General features: G+C 43.5%; 1 protein-coding gene across 6 annotated transcripts in view; it reads left to right on the forward strand.

The window, feature by feature from the left end:
• LOC137377652 (protein Shroom4-like) overlaps positions 1 to 25,964 on the forward strand; it is a 214,923-nt gene that overhangs the window by 40,974 nt on the left and 147,985 nt on the right. For 3 of the 6 annotated variants that reach the window (XM_068047537.1, XM_068047536.1, XM_068047542.1), the window contains exons 1-2: positions 6,980 to 7,191; positions 21,346 to 21,497. In XM_068047537.1, the coding sequence (XP_067903638.1) occupies positions 7,066 to 7,191; positions 21,346 to 21,497 (278 nt within the window). In that variant the 5' untranslated portion in view covers positions 6,980 to 7,065. Of the gene's footprint in view, positions 1 to 2,402; positions 2,531 to 6,979; positions 7,192 to 21,345; positions 21,498 to 25,964 lie in introns of those variants that run through there. The other 3 variants (XM_068047538.1, XM_068047539.1, XM_068047543.1) reach the window with 3 other exon arrangements.

The following is a 25,964-nucleotide window of genomic DNA, read 5'->3' on the forward strand; positions in this document are numbered from 1 at the left end:
TTTTTCAAATTCCTCCCATTCCAGTGCTCTGCAGCATGGCTGGTGAAAGGCTGTTGACTTTCAGTGGGGAAATTGCAGATGGCCTGGCAGAACAACCTCAAGCAGCTCTATCCTAGAAGGCCTGGCTTCAGACTGCACCATCTCGGCATGGACGGCACAGTCTGGGTTGGCTGGCTGAGAGGCAACAGCAAGGGCACTGGCAGAGAGGCAGTGGTGGGAGGACAAATGCTATCTTCCTGAGGGAGGACACTAGGTTTGTGCTCCAAGGAGCCACTGCAACCTCCTGGGGTGGCACCTCAGCAATCCTAGTAATCGGTAGAAGGACAGATTACTGGATTGCTGTGCCACCTTTGTACAACTGTAACCCACAGTCATGATGGCTGCAGTCTGAGCCTGCATGACAGCAAGCTGACCTTGCATGACAGCAGTCTGAGCTTCCACTGCAGCACTCAGACGTCAAGTGGCTGCTGCTTTTGCTGCAATGGAATCTGAAACATCAACCATCAGACGCTGCATCATAGTTTGATTCGTAAGTGTGCGAATGGAGTTGGCCACCGTTTTCATGCTGGAAAATATGGGCTTCAAGCTCTGTGCAAATCCCTGCGCCAAGTTGATACTGAGCTGTTCCAAGCACCCTTGACATTGAATGTAGACTTTCTTTCAGGCTTCCCAATGCACCAAGCATTTTGTTGTGCATATCTGCATTCCTCTGGGCTGCCTCCTCTGAGTCCTTTGCAGCAGAACATGAGTGCAACATTGCCTATGGTGAGCTGGCACCTATGCTACCCTTGACCCCTGTCCTGTCTACAGCCCACTCCTACCCGGTGGCTCACCACGTGCGGACCCCGCCTCTAATTTTTCATTTAACATACACATAGTGTCAATCCCTGAACTAGTGCTGCAAGTGTGAAATCAAGTGATGGTGCTGTGTCTTCATCATCACTTTCTTCTTGGTGTTCCTCCACTGCCTGGCTATGTTTCATCTCTTGGGTATTTGGAAGGAAAAGACACCAAAAATAAGGTGATGGTTAGGGGAGTGGGGTAAAGTAAGAGCTGCATGCATACATAATAGCAGCTTGTAAATCAGAATAGATTATGGGATGAGGGGGAAGTGGGATGTGAGAAAACGAATGAGGTATGAGCAGACCATCATCTTTGATGGTTTCAGCGCCACCACTTGCAACAGCCTCAGTCATGGCTGCTCCAGTGATGGTCAGCACCATCTCTTCCATCAGGGTTAGGACATGCAGGCATCCCTATCCTCCTTTATTTAGCTCCTGCTGCCACCTTGTCCTGCAAGAGGGAGGGAGGTCTGTCAGTGAATGTGGTGCAATCTATTTGTATGATGTGGCTGTCATGGTTAATAGCTGGCAGTGTGAGCAAGCTATGCGATGTGGGTGTGAGGCTTGCAGCAGCGTTAAATGTGTGAGGATGTGGTGAAGCATATACATTTTAGGTATGAGTCCTGATTAATAGAGATTGTCGGTAGGTGAGTGATGAATGTGTGATGAATTGAATAGTGTGTGAGGCTAGTGATTCAGTTGATGGAGTATGGCATTTGAAGATGCAGTTACTGATCTTGACCACTTGTGTGAGGTCATGAACATCTTATGGCAGTGCATCCAGGTCCTTGAGGCATATTCCTGGCATTGACATTCACAGCTATCTACGTCCATTGCCTTTTGGCAGCGTATCTGGAGGGCCTCCTGCCCCTGCAGATACAGGATGCCTGTCCTATTCACCTTTTCCATCAAAGCCTCCATTACAGCACCCGAAAGCCTTGGAGTCTGCTCAATGTTTCCCAGGGTAGATACGCTTTTTGCACAACTCTCAGCCAATGTTCCCTCAGCAACTTAAAAGATCATAACTTCCTGGCATCACTTAAAGCTAGCCTGCACTGCAGACTGCGCACATATCAGCTCCTTTAAATTATCATGCATGCACTGCCACGCAGAAGAATTTAAAGGGAATGCACACTCAAAGAAAATAATTACAGGGAACATTGCTCCCAGCACTGCTCCAGCCACAATGCACCTCCCCTTAAGAGGTGCAGGCTAGCTTTAAGCAGTGCAGGCTAGCTTTAAGTGATGCCAGGAAGTTATGATTTTGGGCTATCTGTTGATTTTTTTTATTTATTCATTTTATTTATTCATGTGAGCATCCCTGGCAAGGCCAGCATTTATTGCCCATCCCAATTGCCCTTGAGAAGGTGGTGGTATGCCACCTTTTTGAATCACTGCAGGCTGTATAGTGAAGTTGCTTCCACTGTACTGTTAGGTAAGGTGTTCCAGGATTTTGACCTAGTGTCAATGAAAGATTGATGTAATACTTCCAAATAAGGATGGTATGTGACTTGGAGGAGAACTTGGAGGTGGTGATATTTGCTGTTCTTGTTCTTCTAGGTGGTAGACACCAGAAAGCATGTTGATGAAGGATCACACTGGAGCCAATCTTTACTTCGTCTAACATTTATTTATGGAATAAAACAGTACATGCATACAGCTTCTAACTCAACTACACCACAGTTTCAGTAAGTGCCTCTTTATGTGTGCTCAAGTGAAACCCTAATTAAAGCCTGCCACCTGCACAGAATTAAACACAATTGATATTCAGTTAAAAGTAGAGGTTATGGGTTTGGAAGGTGCTACCAAACAAGCCTTGGTGAGTTGGATGAAGTGCATTTTGTAGACAATACATATTGTAGCCATAATGCACTGATGGTGGAGGGAGTGAATGTTTAAGGGGATGGATGCGGTGCCAATCAAATGGCCTGTTTTTCCTGGATGGTGTCAAGCACCATGAGTGTTGTTAGAGCTGCACTCATCCAGGCAAGTAGAGAGTATTCCATAACACTCCTGACTTGTGCCTTGTAGGTGGTGAAAGGGCCTTGGGGGGTCAGAACGTAAGTCACCCACCACAGAATACTGTTATGACAGTATTTCGATTTTTAAAAATATTTTGTGAAGACTTGTGTTTTAAAATTGTGGAAATGGATTCCTTTGGAGGACTGGAGAGAACTGGCATTTATGATGGTAGGAGGTCAAGATGTATCATCCACGTGGTACTTCTGGCTGAAGATGGTTGTGACTGCTTCAGCCTTATCTTTTGTACTGATGTGCTGGGCTTCCCCCATCACTGAGGATGGGGATGTTTGTGGAGCCTCCTCCTCAGGTTAATTGTTTAATTGTCCACCACCATTAATGACTGGATGTGGCAGGGCCGCAGTGCATTGATCTGATCCACTGGTTGTGGGATCAATTAACTCTCTCTATAGTTTGCTACTTTTGCTGTTTAGCATGCATGTAGTTCTGTGTTTTAGCTTCACCAGGTTGACATCTCATTTTTAGGTATGCCTGGTGTTGCTTCTGGCAGGCCGTTCTACACTCCTCATTGAACCAGGGTTGGTCCCCTAGCTTGATAGAATGAGGGACATGTTGGGTCATAAGGCCGCAGATTGTGGTGGAATACAATTCAGCTGCTACTGATGGCCCACAGCATCTCCTGGAAGCCTAGTTTTGAGTTGCTAAATGTGTTTGAATCTATCCACATTTATCCCATTTAGCACCATGCAATGGAGGGTGTCCTCGGTGTGAAGACAGGACTGCATTTCCACATGGACTCTGTGTTGGTCACTCCTACCAATACTGCCGTGAACAGATCCATTTGTGACAGGTAGATTGGTGAGGATGAGGCCAAGAAGGATCTTCCCTCATGTTGGTTTTCTCATCACCTGCCCCATGCCCCATCTGGCAGCTATGTCCTTCACAACTTGGCCAGTTTGATCAGTAATGGTGCTACCAAACCACTTTTGGTGATGGACATTGAAGTCCCACATCCCAGAGTACATTCTGTGCCCTTGCTACCCTCAGTGCTTCTGCCAAGTGGTGTTCAACAGAGGAGGGTGCTAGGTGGTAATGAGCAGGAAGTTTTCTTGCCCATGTTTGACCTGATGCCGTGAGACTTCATGAGTCAAGTGTCAATGTTGAGGACTCCTAGGTCCACTTCCACGTGACTGTATATCACTCTGGTGATATACCTCTGGTAGTCCTAACCTACTAGTGGGACAGGATGTACCTCAGGGATGATGATGGAGGAGCCTGGAACTGTTGGCTGAAGGAGCCAAAGTACAGATAATGAAGAATGCAGTTAGTGCTGGCTGAACTCCAAAATCATTATAATGAGCAGGCAGCACGAAGTTCGCCCATTGCGAGCCCCATGCCCTTTTTGGGGACTATTGAATTTAGCCCCAATTGATTGTAAAGCACTTTGTGACACTCTGAAGATGTGAAAGGCACTACATAAATGCAAGTTCTTCTTTCCATTAAGTGCTGCATGGGAAATTGAAATCCTCCTGGATGAATTGTAAGGTATACTGGTGTCAGAATGGGCTGCCATAGATGGCTCAAAATTAACAAGTTGTACCTTCTTCCATTTGCAGCAATTGTACTGGTTCCATCAGCACCAAATCTCCCTTTTATACTGTGGAGACTGAAACAGCAACAATAGAAAAATTGTGTTTGCAAGTTAGTGCAAAATCTCTGTTTTTTGCGGGAGTTATATATAACCAGGAATATCAAAAGCAAATTTCTGGTCTATATGGGTAGGCTATGATGTTAGTCTGCCTATAGCAAGACCCAAATGATGGATTTGACACCATAAGCCATCAGTAACATTTTCCATTGAATCCATCACATAGATTTGCCATGGAACTTTAATTATTGGCAGGAACCATGTAGTATAAAGGGAAATCAGATGGCACTCTGCCAGGGGGCAGCATTTAGGCCTGGAGATTTCCTTTCTTAGGAAAATATTAGGAAATGGTATCAACTCATCATTAGTTTGTTTTCTGCCTATCCTAATTCTTCCCTCCCTATGCTTTTCACTCCAACCCTCCTATCCGATTAACCTTTCAAACTATTTGGCCTCTTCTATTTTTATTTAGATTTTCAGCATTCCTGGTATTTTTATTTTTTTACCAGCCCTTTATGCCCTATTCTCAACTTCTTCACATGCTTCAGAATCAACTACCCACTCACCTCTTCATAAATATCCAAGTTACTCTCTATCTCTATTGCCTCCAGCCCTCAGCTTTTTGATTTCTTATCTTTACAGATACATCTGTCCTCCAAGGAGGTTCCAGTGGCTCAAAATGAAGCCACAAACCAAGACTTTCAAACAATTGTATACGAAGCACTGTCTGTTGCTGCAATGCACAGCAGATGCTCCAAGTCCTGTGATATAAGATGTTGCAGAACTGTTTCTCCTTAAACAGTATGGAATATAAAGAAGATACATGTTGAAAATAAATAAATAAGTTGGCATATGGGACAGTATTTCCTTATTGTAAATCAAGTAAAAAGCAAAAAAAAAACTGCAGATGCTGAAAATCTGGCACAAAAACAGAAAATGCTGCTCGAAGGGTAAACAACTGAAACATTATTAAGCTGTCAATTTTCTCCACAAATGCCAATTGACCTGCCGTGTTTCCAGCATTATCAACCAATGTAAAATGGTATGCATAAAGAAAATCTAATGGGCCTACAGATTTTGTGCATCAAACACATCAATAGCAGTTTAGTGACCAGTCCACGACTCTTCAAATGCTAATTGATTTATTTCCTCAGCTAAATAGTTACTTTACTAACCTGTAATTTATTAACCAACAAAATGGGTGTAAACCACAATCTACTAATACTTTACATAATTTTTCTTATTACCAGGTTAATTATGTCATGTTCATCACTATCCATTTCTCTGAACCTTCTCCTGACTCCCAAACTCTGATTTCTCAAGAGTCCATCATTCCACTTTGTTCCATATTTGCATTCATGGTGGGAATGTTGGCTGACTGCTTTTTCCTCTTTCTTAGCTCATGGACATTTAGTTTTGGAAATGAGCTATTGAATTTGAAACTACTGTTGTTCTAACTGCAATAGATTTGCCCTTTGAAGTAGAGATCTGGCACTCAGATACAATAAATTCACAATGGCACCAATTTCCATTATATAGATGTCTACATTTCCGTCACTGCCTACTTGCTTCCCCTGCTGCATAGATCAGGCTAAACCCAGAAACTCCTGTAAATATTGAAACATTTAAGTTGTTGCCTTGGAGGTGGAAATTACTGGGATCTCCTATCAGCTGCAACCTCTCGGGAGCAAAGAGAAATGGGAGGAGGGCAACTTTTCCCCCAGCACTTACTGGTAGTGAAACTGCCAGAAGCTTCCTTCATTTTATGCTTCCCTAATAGCTCAGCAGATGAACGTATCATCCAGTTACCCCAGATTCCACCCTGAGCTACGAAGGAGAAAAAGCAGCCAAGCATCCTCAATTCTATTTGTTTTCTAGTGAGTGTTGTTGGAACAGACTGTTGTGGATGAAAACAGAATTGAGTTCACTTTTGTTGCCCCCCTCATCCCCATCTGGGCTATAGAAAAATGAACTGTTGAGTGAAATAAGGGAGAATTGTTGTTTGCCCATTTAACCATAAAGGGAATTGGATATATACTTGAAGGGGAAATAATTGCAGGATTGTGGAGCTAGTTGGATCGCCATTTCTAAGAGCCAGAACAGACACAATGGGCTGAAAGGCTTCTTTCTGTGCTGTGTGATTCCATGAAAAAACATAGGTAATAATTGGAGAAGAAAATTCAAAGTTAGAACACAATTCAGAGAGAGAAAAGTTTTATCATTTATAAACTTTGATATGAGATTTGGAATACTACGTTGCAAGAATGATAAATATTTGAAACCGATTACTTCCCAGATTTCTTTGGGATTACAAAAAATGTAATGGGTTAAAACCACACACTAACTCTTGAAGAACCAGCAGTGAGGTCCCAAATTCCCAAGTCCCGCCCTTGCGCTGTGTTGGTTTGGGTCTCACACTTTGCGGGGAAGAGATGATTGGCTGGATTAGATGTCAATCCAAGAGGTGGCCTGGCCCCGGGGGGCGGGGGAAGCTGTGTGTCAATGTCATTTCCGCAATGGATGTACTGTAGCAGTTAGTGGGAAGAAGAAAAAAAATCAATGGGAATGTGATGGAACTGCGAGTAATCAAAGATTATGGAGCGCAGCAAAGAAACAGTCAGCATCTACCAATATGTTCATGTGCAACTACAAGGAGGAGCTCCATGGGGCTTCACCCTTAAAGGGGGGCTGGAACATGGCGAGCCCCTCACCATCTCAAAGGTAAAACTTTAAGAAACTTCTCTCCTCTTTCCCCCCCCCCCCCCCCCCCAAAACCCCAACCAGAGACAATGTCCATTACTGCTGCAAAAAGTGGCAAAGAAGTTCGCCCCGACATTGTTCGTGTTTTGGTAAAGATGATCCATTTCAGAGTAGAAAGAGAGAAAAAAATCCAAAAATAAAAAGTTCAAATCGAATTGTAAAATGTACATTAAATAATTGCCGTCTTAAATGGTAAGCGTGCACAGCAATTCGTATCTTCCCAGCAGTAGCCTGGGGAATGCAGTTTAAATCACATTGAAAAGGAGAAAAAAAAACTTGTGTAATGCTGGCAGAAAGTATGTACTTTTAAGGATATGGTGGGAAAGCTTATTTTTTGAAGAAAAATACGACCACGCTACAGGTTTTTTTGGCTCACTTTTTCTCTAGGTGCTGCGGGCGTTTGAAGGACATGGTTCCCATTAAAAAGTGCAGCTTTTCTGCATTTTAAAATAGTGTGGATTTTGTTGGAGTTATTGCAAAGGGGTTGTTTTCCACCTTGGGTTGGTGCTTCGTCCCCTGTAGGCACTGAAAATGTTTTGGAGCACGGAGAGCAGAGAAGCACCGGCAGGAGCCGGAGGACTGATGGTATTATTTGGGTAGATGATTAACAGTCTTCCACCAGCGAAATGCGCCCGCAGCTCTTGTACTCGGTTATTGCAGAAACTGCACAGGCTCCGCATGCGGCAAATAAAATGCACAACAGGACTGTGGTTCAGAGAGCAGCCACCTCGCTGCTTTTACTTGTGGCAAGGAATATGTGCAATTGTTGCTGATTAACCCGTTCACCCCACCGCCATATAACCACTCACTGAGTAATACACAGAAAAACACGGTCCGAGGTTCAATTTCTCCAAAGCGCTGATTTCAACTGAACAGTAGAGTGGGTCATTACAACTCTTCCTAATTGTCGCCAGATGTCAAAAGCCTTTTAATTCTGCGCAAAGGGAAGGGTTAGTCCAGAATCTACACCTTTACATTTTGTGTTAAAGGGAGACCGTTGATGTTTTGAAGAGGGAAGGAGCACTTGGAAACCTTTTTTTTTCATAGTATCAAGTACGAGCAAACCAAAGATAATTTCTGTTGCATAAGAAGTGACTTGTATGAAACTTTTGGGAGTCCAAAACCTTTAAACTGGTTGACTGATCTTGTGATGATCTGCTTTCCCAAATCCAATTCCAGTGCTAGAACAACCTGCTTCTGTGTGCCTGAAGCTGTGAAATTTTGAATTGGCAGGTGGGTGCAGTGGGAGTTATCCTGCATGTGCATCGATGACAATTAGGTCCAACTCACCACTTCGCTGCCTGTGATTTGTCACGCTGCTTGTCTGGCATCCGGAAGTGGTGAGCAGAATTTTCCTCCAATATTGGGGAAAAAATGCCATGATCTTTGGCTGTCACCCACCAACTCTGTTCACGAGGCACTGATTTTGTTGCTGTCTCTGGCTACTGAGAACCAATAGGACTATTCACAGCCTTGGTGTCCTAGAAAACGAACATCATGGGGCAGGACGTCAGAAATGCTCCATCCAACAATATTGGCGACCACGCTCTGGAAGTGGTTCAAGAGTTCACCTACCTAGGCTCAACTATCACCAGTAACCTGTCTCTAGATGCAGAAATCAAGAAACGCTTGGGAAAGGCTTCCACTGCTATGTCCAGACTGGCCAAGAGAGTGTGGGAAAATGGCGCACTGACACGGAACACAAAAGTCCGAGTGTATCAAGCCTGTGTCCTCAGTACCTTGTTCTATGGCAGCGAGGCCTGGACAACGTATATCAGCCAAGAGTGACGTCTCAATTCATTCCATCTTCGCTGCCTCCGGAGAATACTTGGCATCAGGTGGCAGGACTGTATCTCCAACACAGAAGTCCTCGAGGCGGCCAACATCCCCAGCTTATACACACTACTGAGTCAGCGGCGCTTGAGATGGCTTGGCCATGTGAGCCGCATGGAAGATGGCAGGATCCCCAAAGACACATTGCACAGCGAGCTTGCCACTGGTATCAGACCCACCGGCCGTCCATGTCTCCGCTTTAAAGACGTCTGCAAACGCGACATGAAGTCCTGTGATATTGATCACAAGTCGTGGGAGTCAGTTGCCAGCATTTGCCAGAGCTGGCGGGCAGCCATAAAGGCGGAGCTAAAGTGTGGCGAGTCGAAGAGACTTAGCAGTTGGCAGGAAAAAAGACAGAGGCGCAAGGGGAGAGCCAACTGTGTAACAGCCCCGACAAACACATTTTTCTGCAGCACCTGTGGAAGAGCCTGTCACTCTAGAATTGGCCTTTATAGCTACTCCAGGCACTGCTCCACACCCCACTGACCACCTCCAGGCGCTTACCCATTGTCTCTCGAGATAAGGAGGCCAAAGAAGAAAGGCATCCTATATGACCCTGAACTGAGCTTTTGACTCCATCTTACCTCCATTGCCAAGACTGCCTGTTTTGGCCCCTGCCTCTGCTCAACTGTTGCTGCAACCCTCCCTACCTTTCTTAGCTCTCGATTCGACTATTCCAATGCTCTCCTTGTCAGCCTCTCGCTTTGCAACCTGTGTAAATTTGAGGTCATGTATGTTGCTGCAAGGGACATATAGGCAGCCGGTTGTCAGGTTTTGGCAACAAGCCCGGCCTACCTGAGACAAAGGCAGTCATTGATGTTGGGGTTCTTTGTTATGATATTTGGGGCCCACCAGATATACTACTTATGCTAACCACCAAGCAGAGCTTAGGGTCAAGGCAGTTGAAGGCACAAATACCAATGGCGGAGCCAAAGGAAATTGGGGATGCACAAAAGACCAGAATTGGGGGAATGCAGAGTTCTCAGAGGGTTCTCAGAGTGGCGAGGCCATGGAAGGATTTGAAAAAAAGAATGAGAATTTTAAAATTGAGGCATGGCCCAGACCGGTACTCAATATAGGTCAGCAAGCATAGAGGTGATTGGTGAGTGGAACTTGGTGCAAGTTAAGGTATGGGCAGCAGAGCTTTGAATGAGCTCAAGTTTACAGAGGGCGTAAGGTGGGAGGCCAGCCAGGAGAGCCTTGGAAGAGTCGAATTCAGAGGTAACAAAGCACGGATGAGGGTTTCAGCAGCAGATGGGGTGGTGGGGGAGATGAGCGATGTTATGAGGTGGAAGTAGATGATCTTTGTCATGGAGAGAATTGGGGTCTGAAGCTCAACTCAGGGTCAAATAGGACACAGAGATTGTGAACAGTCTGGTTCAGCTTCAGTCAGTAGCTGGGGTGATGAATGGAGTTGGTGGCTAGGGAATGGAGTGGGGACTCCAGGCCTTCCCAGTATTTAATTGGAAGAAATTTCTGCTGATCCAGTACTGGATTTCAGGCAAGCAGTTTTGCAAATTAGAAGCAATTGGAGGGGTCGAGAGATGGTGGTATAAATTGATTTCCTTGCTTTATTTAAATCAAAGTGACTCTACACACAATATCCTAGTTAAATAAGAGTACCCAGGATTAAACAGAATCCATTGTGACTAATTTGCTCAGTGGAACCAGCACATGCTCTCCCATATCCTCATAGTCTTTGGATAATGACAAGTGACCACTATTGTACTTTGTTGTTTCGACTACAACCAATGAATCATGTTTATTAAAAGCAAAACATAAATAGTAGTAAAAGATCAACATAGCAGATTTCACTAGATTACACTTGAACTGAGAAATTGGAAATTGACATGAGTTTTTTCCAACCCAAAGTTGATAAGTATGGCTGAAAAGCTACACCATTTTCAATGGTAAGGGCCCTTTAAATGATATAAGTATCTCTGATGAGATATTGTACATTTCAGAGAGTCATAGATATTATAGCAGTACAGCTGATACTGGGCCAATGGCAGCACTGTCAGTATAATAACTGGATATCTTGTTGGTCTGGATCTGCCTGTTATCAGCTGGACCCTGTGCCAATTTCTACTTTTCTGTTTTTTCCAATAATATATTTAGGTTCCCAGATAAATAGTGGAAAATCACACAATGTTGAAATACCCTGTTGGATTAATAGGCACAGGGCAAGCAGATAAAGTGTATTTGAGGGTGAAAAAAACTGGTAATGAGTTTGCCAAAGGCCTTTACACTCCCTATAAACCTGGATTAGAATATCTACATCTTTATAAATGGGAAAGTACAGGACTAGAAAAATGTTTGCAGTTTATCTGGTTGGTTCCAAAAATAATACTTAATCATTCACTCCCTCAAATATCTGTCCAATTCTCAACATTTTCCACACTATCTGCCTCCCTGGATAAATGTCCAACACATTTTTCACCCTCAGTCATTAGCCTGTGTACTTTCCTCCTTCTAAGCTTGAGCCTAGTTGTGGAGTTGTGACAAACAGTAAAACATATTACCAGGGTTCAGCCTTTCTGTTCCCTTGAATACGAGGATAGTATTTCCCCTGAGCATGCTCTTGTCCAGAATAAACAAACCCAGGCTTTCAACCAGGTTTCATAATTCTGATGCCTTAAGCTAGGCATCAGTTTACTGAGAAAAATAGAAAGTGCAGGAAATATTCAGCAGGTCTGGCACTATCTGTGGAGTGAGAAACAGAGTTAATGTTTCATGTCGATGACATTTCATAAGTTTGCTGAACTTTACTTAGTATGGTGACGAGAGAAGTGGAGGGAGACCAAGGTGTGTTTTAGATAATGAGGTCCACACCACCACCATAGCTGTTTGGTTGGCAGGTGGTAGAACATATCAGAATGTGGGGGACCCTTTGGTAATGTGCAAGGTGTCTCCATCCAAGAGCTGAGTTTCAGACTATGCAATCATCCAGTCTAAGGCCATGGATGATGAGGGTCCTGTTTGTGAGTGAACGACATTCTGGAGGGAATGATTTTTAAAAATTTTTTTGTCTTCTGCCATTTTTCCCCGCAGTAGCTGAAATTTCTTATTTTCGAATTGAGTTTTTATATAAATTACATTTATCGCAATAACATGATTACATTTGTCCATTGATTTGTCTTATATAAAAATAAGGACATAATTTATGACTTTAAAATTAAACTGATTCACATCTGTGCACCCTTAACAATTTATACCCATGGCTTCTACTCCTGCTTAACATTAAAAACTTGGTCTTCGACTTCCCTGCCACCCCTCCCACCCTACCCCACCCCACCCCCCTCACCCCAACTCCATGCAATGCCATGGGAGATTGACTGGTTATTTACAAATTTAATAGGCTGACCCTGACCATGACAATATGAAAGGCACAATTCAGCATAGCAGCACCTCATCAGAGCCCTTTCCTATCCTGAGTGGCGTGAAACAGGGCTGTGTTCTCGCACCCACACTGTTTGGGATTTTCTTCTCCCTGCTGCTGTCACATGCGTTCAAGTCTTCAGAAGAAGGAATTTTCCTCCACACAAGATCAGGGGGCAGGTTGTTCAACCTTGCCCGTCTAAGAGTGAAGACCAAAGTACGGAAAGTCCTCATCAGGGAACTCCTCTTTGCTGACGATGCTGCTTTAACTGAAGAGTGTCTGCAGAGTCTCATCGACAGGTTTGTGGCTGCCTGCAATGAAATTGGCCTAACCATCAGCCTCAAGAAAACAAACATCATGGGACAGGACGTCAGAAATGCTCCATCCATCAATATCGGCGACCACGCTCTGGAAGTGGTTCAAGAGTTCACCTACCTAGGCTCAACTATCACCAGTAACCTGTCTCTAGATGCAGAAATCAACAAGCGCATGGGAAAGGCTTCCACTGCTATGTCCAGACTGGCCAAGAGAGTGTGGGAAAATGGCGCACTGACATGGAACACAAAAGTCCGAGTGTATCAAGCCTGTGTCCTCAGTACCTTGCTCTATGGCAGTGAGGCCTGGACAACGTATGTCAGCTAAGAGCGACGTCTCAATTCATTCCATCTTCGCTGCCTCCGGAAAATCCTTGGCATCAGGTGGCAGGACCATATCTCCAACACAGAAGTCCTCAGGCGGCCAACATGTCCAGCATATACACCCTACTGAGCCAGCGGCGCTTGAGATGGCTTGGCCATGTTAGTCGCATAGAAGATGGCAGGATCCCCAAAGACACATTGTACAGCGAGCTCGTCACTGGTATCAGACCCACTGGCCGTCCATGTCTCCGCTTTAAAGACGTCTGCAAACGCGACATGAAGTCCTGTGACATTGATCACAAGTCGTGAGAGTCAGTTGCCAGCGATCGCCAGAGCTGGCGGGCAGCCATAAAGGCGGGGCTAAAGTGTGGCGAGTCAAAGAGACTTAGCAGTTGGCAGGAAAAAAGACAAGTGCAAGGAGAGAGCCAACTGTGTAACAGCCCCGACAAACAATTTCTTCTGCAGCACCTGTGGAAGAGTCTGTCACTCTAATATTGGCCTTTATAGCCACTCCAGGCGCTTACCCATTGTCTCCCGAGACAAGGAGGCCAAAGAAGAAGAGAAGAATAGGCTGACCCTGAGTTTTCTTAACTTTTTAGAAGTGCCTCCCCTCATGTGTTTTACAGGACCAAATGCTGAAGAAATGTCAGCTGTCAAGCAAAAGCACTTTCAGGCGCCTCAGTAAAAGCAGTAAAATGCCTTCAAAAAAGAAGCATAGAAGCTTCCTGTGTGGTGAAATAATGCAACTTCTGGCCAAAATATGCCTTTTCTTGGAAAATGTGTGGTTAATGTTACACACAAGAATGAGGCACTGTAGGCCATCAGCAGCAGCAGAATTATATTCAACTACAATCTGTAATCTCATGGCACAGCATATCCCTTGCTATAATTACCATCAAGCCAGGCGATCAACCCTGGTTCAATAAGGATGGTAGGAGAGCACGCCAGGAGCAGCATCAGGCATACTGAGAGCATTGTAGCGATTTGGGTAAAGACAAGCAGAGTAGGACAGGAAGGGAGAGTGAGTTGAACGATAATAGTGCATCAGTGAAAGAGGTCCATGCAAAGAATAGTAGTTAAAAAATGTAAAGTCTCCATCTGAATGCACCAAGCATTTGCAGTAAGATAGGTGAACTAGAGGCACAATTAGAAATAAATTGTTTTGATCTAATGGCAATTATAGAGATATGGTTACGTGGTGACCAAAGTTGGGGAATAAATATTCAGGGTACACAACATTTTGAAAAGACAGACAGAGTGGAAAAGGAGGAGGAGGACTAGCCTGGATAGTGAAGGATGACATAAGGACAGTAGTGCGAAAGGATCTTTGCTTAGAAGATCAGGAAGTAGAATCAGTAAGGGTGGATATTAGGAATAAAAAGGGTCAGAAAATGCGAGTGGGTGTAATTTAAAGGTCCCCTAACAATAGTTATACCACAGGATAGAACATCTGCCCACAAAAAGCAGGTCAAATCCAATCCAGCCAATGACTGCCCCATCAGTCTACTCTCGATCGTCAGTAAAGTGATGGAAGGTGTTGTCAGCTGGACTGCAGCAGTTCAAGAAGGCAGCTCATAATTATCTTCTCGAGGGCAATTAGGGATGGGCAACAAATGCTGGCCTTGCCAACGACGTCCACATTCTGTGAAACAAATTTAATAAATAAATAATTGGAGCTTGTAACAAAGGCAATGTAATAATTGTGGGGGACTTTAATCTTTATATAGACTGGATAAATCAAATTCTCAAAGGTAGTCTGGAAGATGAATTTGTAGAATACTTTCATTATGGTTCCACAACATATTGTTCGTGGAAACTAACTCGGGAGAAAGCTATTTTTGATCTAGTATTGTGCAATGAGGTAGGTTTAATTAGTAATCTTGTAGTAAATGATCCTCTGGGAAATTGTGATCAACGTAGAATTGAATTCCATATTAAGTTTGAAAGTGAAAGGGGAGAGCTGGCCAAGGTTGATTGGATAAGTGGACTAAATGTTATGGTGGTAAATGAATAGTCGGAAACAATTCAAAATGATCAACACAAATACATTCCATTAAAAAAAAACTCAGCAAGAATGATCCATCCATGGCTTGCTAGGGAATTTAAAGATAGTATTAGATTAAAAGAAGTGGCTTATAATGTTGCAATGAATAGTAGTAAGCCTGAGCAATGGGAGTGTTTTTAAGTACCAGCAAAGAGTGTGACCAAAAAGTTAATAAAAAAGGGGGGGAAATGAAAGTAAACTAGCCACCAATATAAAAAAAGTTTGTCAAGATTTTATAAGCATATAAAAAGGAGAGTAGCTAAAGTAAATGCTGGTCCCTTAGAGGTAGGAGAAATTATCATGGCGAATGAGGAAATGGCAGAGACGTTGAACAAATATTTTGTGTGTCTTTACAGTAGAAGACACAAATTGGATACCAGAAATAGAGGGTAATCAAGAGGGTAATAAGAATAAGAAACCTTTGTTATTCATTCTTGAGATGTGGGTGTCGCTGGCAAGGCCAGAATTTATTGCCCTTGAGAAGGTGGCGGTGAGCTGATGGCTTGAACCGCTGCAGTCCTTGGGGTATAGGTACACCAACAGTGCTGTTAGGAAGGGAGTTCTAGGATTTTGACCCAACGACAGTGAATGGTGATATAATTCCAAGTCAGGATGATGAGTGACTTGGAGGGGAACTTGCAAGTGGTGGTGTTTCCATGCCTCTGTTGCATTTGTCCTCCTAGGTGGTAAAGGTTGCGGGTTTAGAAAGTGCTGTTGACGAGTTGTTGCAGTGCATCTTGAAGATGGTAAGTACTGCTGCCACTATGTGTTGGTGGTGGAGGGAGTGTATGTTTAAGGTTGTGGATAGGGTGCCGATCAAGAAGGCTGCTTTGTCCTGGATGGTGTCCAGCTTCTTGAGTGTTGTTGGAGCTGCACTCATCCAGGCAAATGGAGAGTATTCCATCACATTCCTCACTTGTGCCATGTAGATGGTGGACAGGCTTTTGGGGATGCAGAAGGCAAGTTACTCGCTGCAGCTTTCCCAGCCTCTGACCTGTTCTTGTAGCCACAGTATCTATATGACTACTCCAGTTATGTTTCTGGTCAATGGTAACTCCCCAGGATGTTGCTGGTGGGGGATTCAGTGAATGCCAATGTGAGATAGTTAGATTCTCTCTTGTTGGAGAAGGTCATTGCCTGCCACTTCTGTGGCACAAATGTCACTTGCCATTTATCAACCCAAGCCTGAATGTTGTCCAGGTCTTGCTGTATGCGGACATGGACTGCTTTAGTATCTGAGAAGTTGCGAATGGTAATGAACACGACAATCATCAGTGAACATCCCCATTCTGATTGTACGTTGGAGGGAAGGTTTTTGATGAAGCAGCTGAAGATGGTTGGGCTGAGGACACTACCCTGAGGAACTCCTGCAGTAATGTCCTGGGGCTAAGATGATTGGCCTCCAACAACCACAACCATCTTCCTTTGTGCTTGGTATGACTCCAATCAATGGAGAGTTTTTCCCCTGATTCCCATTGACTTCACTTTTGCTGAGCTCCTTGATGCCACACTCAGTCAAATGCTGCCTTGATGTCAAGGGCAGTCACTCTCACCTCACCTCTTTGAATTCAGCGCTTTTGTCCATGTTTGGATCAAGACTGTAATGAGGTCAGGAGCTGTGGCCCTGGTGGAACCCAAACTGAGCATCAGTGTGCAGGTTATTGCTGAGTAAGTGCCATTTGATAGCACTGTTGACAATACCTTCCATCACTTTGATGACTGAGGGTAGATTGTTGGGACGGTAATTGGTCATATTGGATTTTTCTGCTTTTTGTGAACAGGACATATCTGGGCAGTTTTCCACATGTTTGGGTAGTTGCCTGTTTTTCTGTACTGAAACACTTGGCTAAGGTAGTGTCTAGTTCTGGAGTGCAAGTCTTCAGTACTGCTGCCGGGATGTTGTTGGGGCCATAGCCTTTGCTGCACCCAGTGGCTTCAGCTATTTCTTGATATCACGTGGAGTGAATCGAATTGTCTGAAGACTGGCATCTGTGATAGTGGGGACCTCAGGAGGAAGCCAAGACGGATCATCCGCTTGGCACTTCTGGCTGAAGATGGTTGCAAATGCTTGTCTTTGCACTGATGTGCTGGGCTCCTCCCTCATTAAGGATGGGAATGTTCTTGGAGCCTCCTCCTCTGGTTAGTTGTTCAATTATCCACTACCATTCACAACTGGATGTAGCAGGACTGTAGAACTTTGATTGGATCCGTTGATTGTGCGATTGCTTAGCTCTATCTGTAGCATATTACTTGTGCTGTTTAGCACGTGTGTGGACCTCCATTGTAGTTTCACCAGGTTGGCACCTCATTTTTAGGTATACATGGTCCTGCTCTTGGCATTCTTTCCTGCATACCTCATTGAACCCAGGGTTGATCCCCTGGCTTGATGGTAATGGTGGAGTGAGGGATATGTTGGGCCATGAGGTTACAGAGTGTGCTTAAATATAATTTTGCTGCTGATGGCCCATAGCATCTCATGGATGCCCAGGTTTGAGCTGCTGGATCTTTTCTGAGTCTATCCCACTTACACAGTTGTAGTGCCACACAACACAATGGAGGGTGTCCTCAGAGTAAAGATGGGACTTCGTCTCCACAAAGACTGTGCAGTGGTCATGCCATCTGCATCTGTGACAGGTAGATTTGTGAGGACATGGTCAGGTAGGTTTTTCCCCTCTTGTTGGTTCTCTGACTACTTGCCACAGACCCAGTCTGCAGATATGCCCTTCAGGATTTGGCCAGTTCAGTCAATAATGGTGCTACTGAGCCACTATTGGGCTGGACATTGAAGTCTCCCACGCCAGAGTACATTCTGTGCCCTTGCCACCTCAGTGCTTCTTCCAAGTGGTGTTCCACATGGAGGAGCAGTGATTCATCAGCTGCAGGAGAGCGATAGGTAGTAATTAGCAGAAGGTTTCCTTGCCCGCTTTTTGACCTGATGCTGTGGGACTTCATGTACGGTAATTAATATTAGCAGAGAAAACATATTGGAGAAACTTAAGGGACTAAACCCTGACAAATCCTCAGGACCTGATAGCCTACATCCTAAGGTTTTAAAAGAGGTAGCTGCAGTGATTAGTGGGTGTGCTGGTTATGATTTTCCAAAATTCCCTAGATTCTAGAATGGTCCCAGCAGATTGGAAGTTGCCAAATGTAACACTGTTATTCAAGAAAGCAGGGAGAGAGAAAAGAGGGAACTATGGCTATGTTGCCTGACATCAGTCATCGGGAGAATACTGGAATCTATTATTAAGGAAGTCTTAACAATGCACTTAGAAAATCATAGTTTGATCAGAGAAAGTTAAAATGCTTTTACAAAACAGAAAATCCTGTTTGACAAATTTATTGGAGTTTTTGAGGATGTAACTAGTTGGGTAAATAAAGGGGAACCAGTAGATGTCGTATACTAGGAATTCCATAAGGATTCTATAATGTGTCACACAAAAGGTTAATATGCAAGATAAGGGCTCATGGAGTTGGGGATAATATATTAGCATGGATAGGGAATTGGTTAACTGACAGGAAGCAGAAAGTAGGGATAAATGGGGAATTTTCAAGTTAGCAGGTTATAACTGTTGGAGTGCCACAGTGATCAGTGCTGGAACCTCGGCTATTCACAATCTACGTTAATGACTTAGAGGAAGAGACTGAGAGGCTCCAGTTTGCTGATGGTACAAAACTAGGTGGGATTGTAAACTGCAAGGAGGAAATAAAGAGGCTGCAAAGAGATATAGAAAGGTTAAGTGAATGGGCAACAAGGTGGTAGATGGATTATAATGTGGGGAAGTATGAGGTTATTCGCTTTGGTGGTAAGAATAGAAAAGCAGATTTTTTTTTTAAAGGCGTTAAACTTGTAAATATTGATGTTCAAAGACACTTGGGTGTACTTATACAAGGAGCAGAGAATGTTAGCATGCAGGTACAATTATGAAGGCAAATTCCATGTTGGCCTTTACTGCAAGGGGATTGGCGTACAAGAATAAAGATGTCTTGCTACAGTTGTACAGGGCTTTGGTGAGACCACACTTGGAGTACTGTGCGCAGTTTTAGTCTCCATATCTAAGGAAGGATATACTTGCCTTGGAGGTGGTACAGCAAAGGTTCACCAGATTGGTGCCTGGGATGGGAGGGTTGTCCAATGATGAGAGATTAATTAAATCGGGCCTATGCTGTCTGGAGTTTAGAAGACTGCGAGGCGATCTTATTGACACATGCAAGTTTCTGAAGGGCTTGACAGGGTAGACACTGAGGTTTTTTCCCCCTGGTTGGGGAATCAAACAAGGGGGTGCAGTCTCAGGATAGATGGTCGATCATTTAGAACTGAAATGAGAATCTCTTCATTCAAAGTGTTCTGAATCTTTGGAATTCTCTGGCCTAGAGGGTTGAGGATCCTCCCTTGTTGATCATATTCAAGGCTGGGATAGATAGATTTTTGATCTCTCAGGAAATCAAAGGATATGGGGAGCGGGCGAGAAAGTGGAGTTGTGGCAGAAGTTCAGTTGTGATCATATTGAATGGTGGAGCAGGCTCGAGGGGGGTCATATGGCCTACTCCTGCTCCTATTTCTTGTGTTCTTAAGTGAATTGGGGGATAGTTTTTTTTCCAGGGATGAATACAGAAGGAGGGAGGGTTGGAGTGTGGAAGAGGGATGTAGGTGGAGAGTGATACAAGGAAGTGACCAGAGATGACCTTATCTGATTGATACGATGGAAGTAGCAAGGCCATGAGATGACAAGGTGGGGGTGGTGGCTGTGACCATGTATTTGGGTGTTTACATCGAGGGAGAGACTTAGAGAGGATAAGAGGGCAGTGAACTCAGAGGAGAGAGAACATGATTAATTTTGATGAAGGTTGAAATTGCCGAGGATGAGAAGTCATTCAGTGCAGAAGTTGAGGGAGGAAAGCAGTTAAGATATCTCAGTGACAGAATATTTATCATACTTGGGATAGCGGTAGTGGATGAGGATTTTGAATGAGAGGTGAGTGGGTGAAACAAGGTGAGCTGCTCAAAGGAGGAGAAAGTGCTAGAGGTGTAAAGGGTCTGGCCAAGGAGTGATTTAGTGATGGGCGCCATACTGCCACCACAATGGTCTGATGTTTACCGAAGGCAGGAGGCCACTGAAAGGGGTCCAAGAGGATCAAAAAAAAAGAACTAGATTTGTGAAGGGAATTATTTAACCAAAAAAGCATCATGCTGAGCTTAGAATTTGTTGAGGTGGGAAACATGGGGGATAAAGCGAAAGGCCCTTGCAAAGAATAGATCATTCAGAGTCAAAGGAAAGTTTCAGATGAGATGATGAAAATCCAGCAATTTGATATCTGGAACATTGGGGTTAGAAGAAGAGGTGGGTCAGAATAAAGGGACATCAAAGAGAGATGGGGGTGGGTGGGACACTGTCTTCAAGCAGTTGCTGGAGTTTTGTTTTTGTCACAATAACGGAGATCTAGATAAAAAAAGGACAGGACTGGATACTCAATACTCCTGGATACAAGGTGTTCATGAAGAAAGAAAGAAGGAGGGCTAGTAGTACTTATTCAGGAGAATATTACAGTGCTAGAGAGAGAGGATGTCCCAGAGGGGTAAAAGACAGAATCTGTTTGGTTAGAGCTAAGAAACAATAGAGGTACCAATACAATACTGGTAACAAAAGCAACAGATGAGACTAAAATTAGTGTTGAACTGAGGATAAATACCCAATGCTGCTGGAGAGAGAGATTAAGAGTGCATGGTAGAGAAGGTGATTGCACAAAATGCTATTTGATTGGCTAGAGAAGATTATTGAAAATGGGTTTGGCACATATGGTCACCAAAAAGAAGGGAAAGGAACAGCAATGATGAACATGCTGAAAGAGACAAAGAGTGATCACGGTGTTGAAAGGAACAGAATATTTTCAAGGATAAACTGAATTGCCAATCTTCATCAGGTCACAAAGGTGGATGTTGTAGAAATGGTATAATGTAGGTAAGCATGAAAATGGTTGGATACCCTAATTGGATTGCCTAGTCAGCAGACAACTGCACTCCCTAAGATTGAATCTGTGACCTTCCTTGACAGTATGGGTCAGTACCAGGTGGTATAATTATCCGTTAAACCATTTGGAAAATGCTAATTGATGTCATGTTAACCAATGTTAAAAATTACTCCGCTCCAGCTCCACTCTTGTCTAATTTTATTGCTTTTGAAAATTGTAGCACTCATTTGCATTTTTAAATATACTTTCAGATTGAGGATGGAGGCAAAGCTGCTTTGTCAAAGAAACTGCAGGTTGGCGATGAGATTGTAAACATCAATGGCTCCCCACAGTATGGCTCAAGGCAGGAGGCGCTCATCCTCATTAAAGGATCATACAGGGCACTGAAGATGGTGGTGAAACGGTTAGAAATCAACCAGATAATTCTCAGATGACCTTAACAAATTGCATTCTGTTTAAGTAAAGTTATGAAATTTGGGTTTAATGAGCAATTATGTTTGTCTGAATTATTAAATATAAAGATACCTGTGTTCTTTCTTGGCAGGTGCAATATAGGGGTTGTCACTTCATGTACAATTAATTTAATGAAGCTCAGTTCCACTGATGTGAATGGGGCCTGCTCTTCCACCTCTGCTCCCAGTCATGTGAAACTGCCAGCATATCTGTGGTTGCTTGGAGTGGTTTGCCAGTCTATTGAGAGTTTAAACAAACTTGGCAGGGGCATGGGAATCAGGATGTAACATTAGAAAGATAAAACAAGGTGCACAAAGGACTGGGAGAGACAGATAGCGCTATGGTAAGGCATTAGGTAGGGTCAGAATAAGAGGGAATGCAATAAGGTCTAAATTAAGTTTACAGTACAGTATGTGAATGCGTAAAGTGTTGTAAATAAGGCTGTTGACCTGTAGGCTAGGGGGAATGTTGTGACAATAATGGAGATCTGATCAAAAAAGGACAGGACTGGATACTCAATACTCCTGGATACAAGGTGTTCAGGAAAGATAGGGAAGGAAAGAAAGAAGGAGGGCTAGCAGTACTTATTAAGGAGAATATTGCAGTGCTAGAGAGAGAGGGTGTCCCAGAGGGGTCCAGGACAGAATCTATTTGGTTAGAGCTAAGAAACACTAGAGGTACCAACACAATACTGAGTGTATTCTATAGGCCAACTAGTTGGAAAGATATAGAGGAACAAATTTACAAGGAAATTAGAGAGGTGAAAAACTATAGAGTAGTTATAATGGGGGATTTTAATTATCCTAATATAGACTGGGATAGTCATAGTGTAAAGGGCAGAGGGAGAAGAGTTTATGAAATGTGTTCAGGAGAATTTTCTAGATCAGTATGTCTCTCTCTCAACGAGGAATGAGGCATTGCTGGATCTGATTCTGGGGAATGAGGTGGATCAAGTGTCCGTAGGGGAACATTTAGGGGACAGTGATTATAGCTAACCTAAACCTTATGATATGATGGAAAAGGACAAGGAGTAATCCAGAGTAAAAATAATGAATTGAGGGAGGGCCAATTTCAATGGGGTGAGAACGGATCTGGTCGAGGCGTTTGGAATCAAAGATTGGCAGGCAAAACTGTAACGGAACAATGGGCTGCCTTTAAAGAGGAGATGGTTTGGGTACCATCGAGTTACCTTCCCATGAGGAGGAAAAGTAGGACAAACAAAGCCAGAGCTCCCTGGATGACGAGACCAATGGAGCGTAAGATGAAGCAGAAAAAGGGTGCTTATGACAGAAGGGATGTAAGAAAAGAAATAAAAGTAGAAAAGAAATAAAAGTAGCGAAGAATGAGGATGAGAGGAGACTGGCAGCCAACATAAAATGGAATCCAAAAGTCTTCTAAAGGCATAAATAATAAAAGGACAGGTGGGGTCAATTAGGGATCAAAAAGGAGATGTACACTTGGAAGCGAAGAGCATGGTTGCGATACTGAATGAGTAGTTTGCATCTGTCTTTATCAAGAAAGAAGTCACAGTGAAAGAGGAGGTAGTTGAGACACTGGGTGGACTAAAAATTGATAGAAGAGGTTTTAGGCTGGCTGTTCATGATAAGTCACCAGGACCGGATGAGGTACCTGTGAGGATACTGAGGGAAGTAAGGGTAGAAATTGCGGAAGTATTGGCAATAATCATCCAATCCTCATTAGATACAGGGATGGTGCTAGAGGACTGGAGAATTGCAAATGTTACAACTTTGTTCAAAAAGAAGTATAAGGATAAGCCCAGCAAATAAAAGGCCAGTCAGTTTAACCTCTCTGGTGGGAAAGCTTTTAGAAACTATAATCCAGGACAAAATTAATAGTCACTTGGACAAATGTGGATTAATTAAGGAAAGCCAGCATGGATTTTTTTTAAAGGCAAATCGCATTTCACCAACTTGACTGAAGTAACAGAGAGGGTTTATGTTTTGCACAAGGACTTGGATAAGATGCTTGATATAGTGCCACATAACAGGCTTGTTAGCAGAGTCAAATTCCATGGAATAAAAGGGACAGTGGCAGCATAGATACGAACTTGGTTGAGTGATGGGAAACGTGGAGTAGTGGTGAACAGTTGTTTACCGGACTGGAGGAAGGCATACAGTTGGGATCACCCGGGCTCAGTAATAGGATCACTGCTTTTTTAGATATATATTAATGACCTAGACTTGGGTGTGCAAAGCACAATTTCAAAATTTGGATAGTGGTACACTTCAAGAGGCCATAGACAGTTGGAATGGTCGGATACATGTCAGATGAAAGTTAGTGCAGAGAAGTGTGAAGTGATACATTTTGGTAAGAAGAATGAGGAGAGGACCTGGAGGTGTATGTGCACAAATTGTTGAAGGCGGTATGGCAGTTTGAGAAAGTGGTTAATAAGGGATATGGGATCCTGGGTTTTATAAATAGAGGAATAGAGTGCAAAAGAAAGGAAGTTATGGTGAACCTTATAAAACACTGGTTCAGCCTCAACTGAAGTATTGTGTCCAATTCTGGGCATCACACTTTAGGAAGGATAAGATGACTTGAGGGGGTGCAGAAAACATTTATGAGAATGGTTCCAGGGCTGAGGGTTTTCAATTACAGGGATAGATTGGATAAGTTTGGGGCTATTCTCCTTAGAGAAGGTTTAGAGGAGATTTGATAGAGGTATTCAAAATCATGAGGGGTCTGAGCAGAATAGATAGGGAGAAACTGTTCCTGTTGGTGAAAGGGCTGAGAACCAGCGGACACCAATTTTAAGGTGCATGGCAAAAGAACAAGAGGCCACAAGGAAAAAAAAAATATGCAGCAAGGGATTAGGATCTGGAATGCACTATCTCAGAGTGTGGTGGAGGCAGATTTAATTGTGGCTTTCAAAAGGGAATTGGATAATGATCTGAAGAGCAAAGGTTTGCAGGGCTACAGGGAAAGGGTGAGGGAGTGGGACTAGCTGAGTAGCTCTTGTTGAGAGCTGGCATGGACATGAAGGGCCAAATGGCCGCCTTCTGTGCTGTAACCATTTTATAATTCTATTCTGTTAGCTGATGGGAGATCCTCCAGTTGTGCCAATTTGCCATTATCTTCTATTACAGCAACACTGACATTCTCGCAGCATGATACATGGCACCATAAATGAAAGAGCCAATTAAACCAAAGGAAGGCAGATTGAGATCTTGGCATCTTCCTTTGTCTCTGTGGAGAGCAGATGGGCATGGACTGTATTGAAGTTTGGAGAATGCGTGAGGATTGGGGATCTTGTGGAGTGTATGTGCAAGTCTGCAAGGGTGGATGAATCCGTAGCAGTGCGGTGTGGACAGAACATCCCCTGGAGTATATATGCACCAGGTGAATTGTAGAGAATTGCGTATCAATTGCAGTGTGAGAAACTTGAACTTTGTGTGTGTGAGAACTTGGTGGGTAGTACAAATATGAGTTTTGTAGTCAATAGCCCTACCTACAAACGGGCATCAGAGACCACAGTGCCAGTACACTGTTGGGAAACAGCATAGACGCTGCAGTTGGCGTTAGTGCCCCTGGTTTATGCAGGGGAGAAATCAACCAGAAACAGAAAAGTTTGAACTACCAAGAATAGACTGTATTGAGAACTTTGAGGATCAAAGAGGATTTCACAGTGCAATGCCAAAGTTTCTATTGACTAACTTTAGTTGTCAATGTCATTATTCTAGTCATTAATTATGTGACCTGAACAGTGAATGGGTAAAGGCTCCTTTATTCTTTTAATGAATCACTAAGCTTGGAAAATCAGTCCAATCAAGATATGTTAGCTTTGTGGCATAGCAGATTGATTTATCAACTTACTGCAGCATATAGATGTGAGCCCATTTCCCATTACTGTAATCTCCCTACCCAGCAAGTTGTCATTCTTTGTCATGAGAAGACTCTGAATGGAAGCCTGGGAGCAGAATGATGTGTGGCATGAATTTGCCAATAAGTCATGTTTACAATGCACCAACTCATTGTGAATATGAGTTCTTCATGGCCTCTCCCAACTCTACTTCTGCAAATTTCTCCAGCTGTGTGACCCAGTTCGCAGCCTCTGTTCTTCCAAATCTGGCTGACTGTGCATGTCTCCCACCCACTCGACGTCACCATTTAATGGCAGAACTGCAGCTACTATTCTGCTGCACACTGGAATTCACTTACTAAATCTCTGTTCCTTGCTACACCTCTCATTTCTGTTCCCCCTGCCCCTACCCCTCACTTCGAACTCTGTATCCTCTGATCCCTTTCAAACTGGCTTGGGCTTTCTTTATATGAGAGGGGCTCTATGAGCATGTTGATGCTGTAGTTGTGATCTGAAAATTTTGTTCATGGTAAGTTAATTTTTAATATTTCTGGCTTTGTGTAAACACTAGATATCAAGAAATCCACAACTTGTCTT

This window comes from Heterodontus francisci, chromosome 15, assembly GCF_036365525.1.
Source record: "Heterodontus francisci isolate sHetFra1 chromosome 15, sHetFra1.hap1, whole genome shotgun sequence".
Classification (NCBI taxonomy): Eukaryota; Metazoa; Chordata; class Chondrichthyes; order Heterodontiformes; family Heterodontidae; genus Heterodontus; species Heterodontus francisci.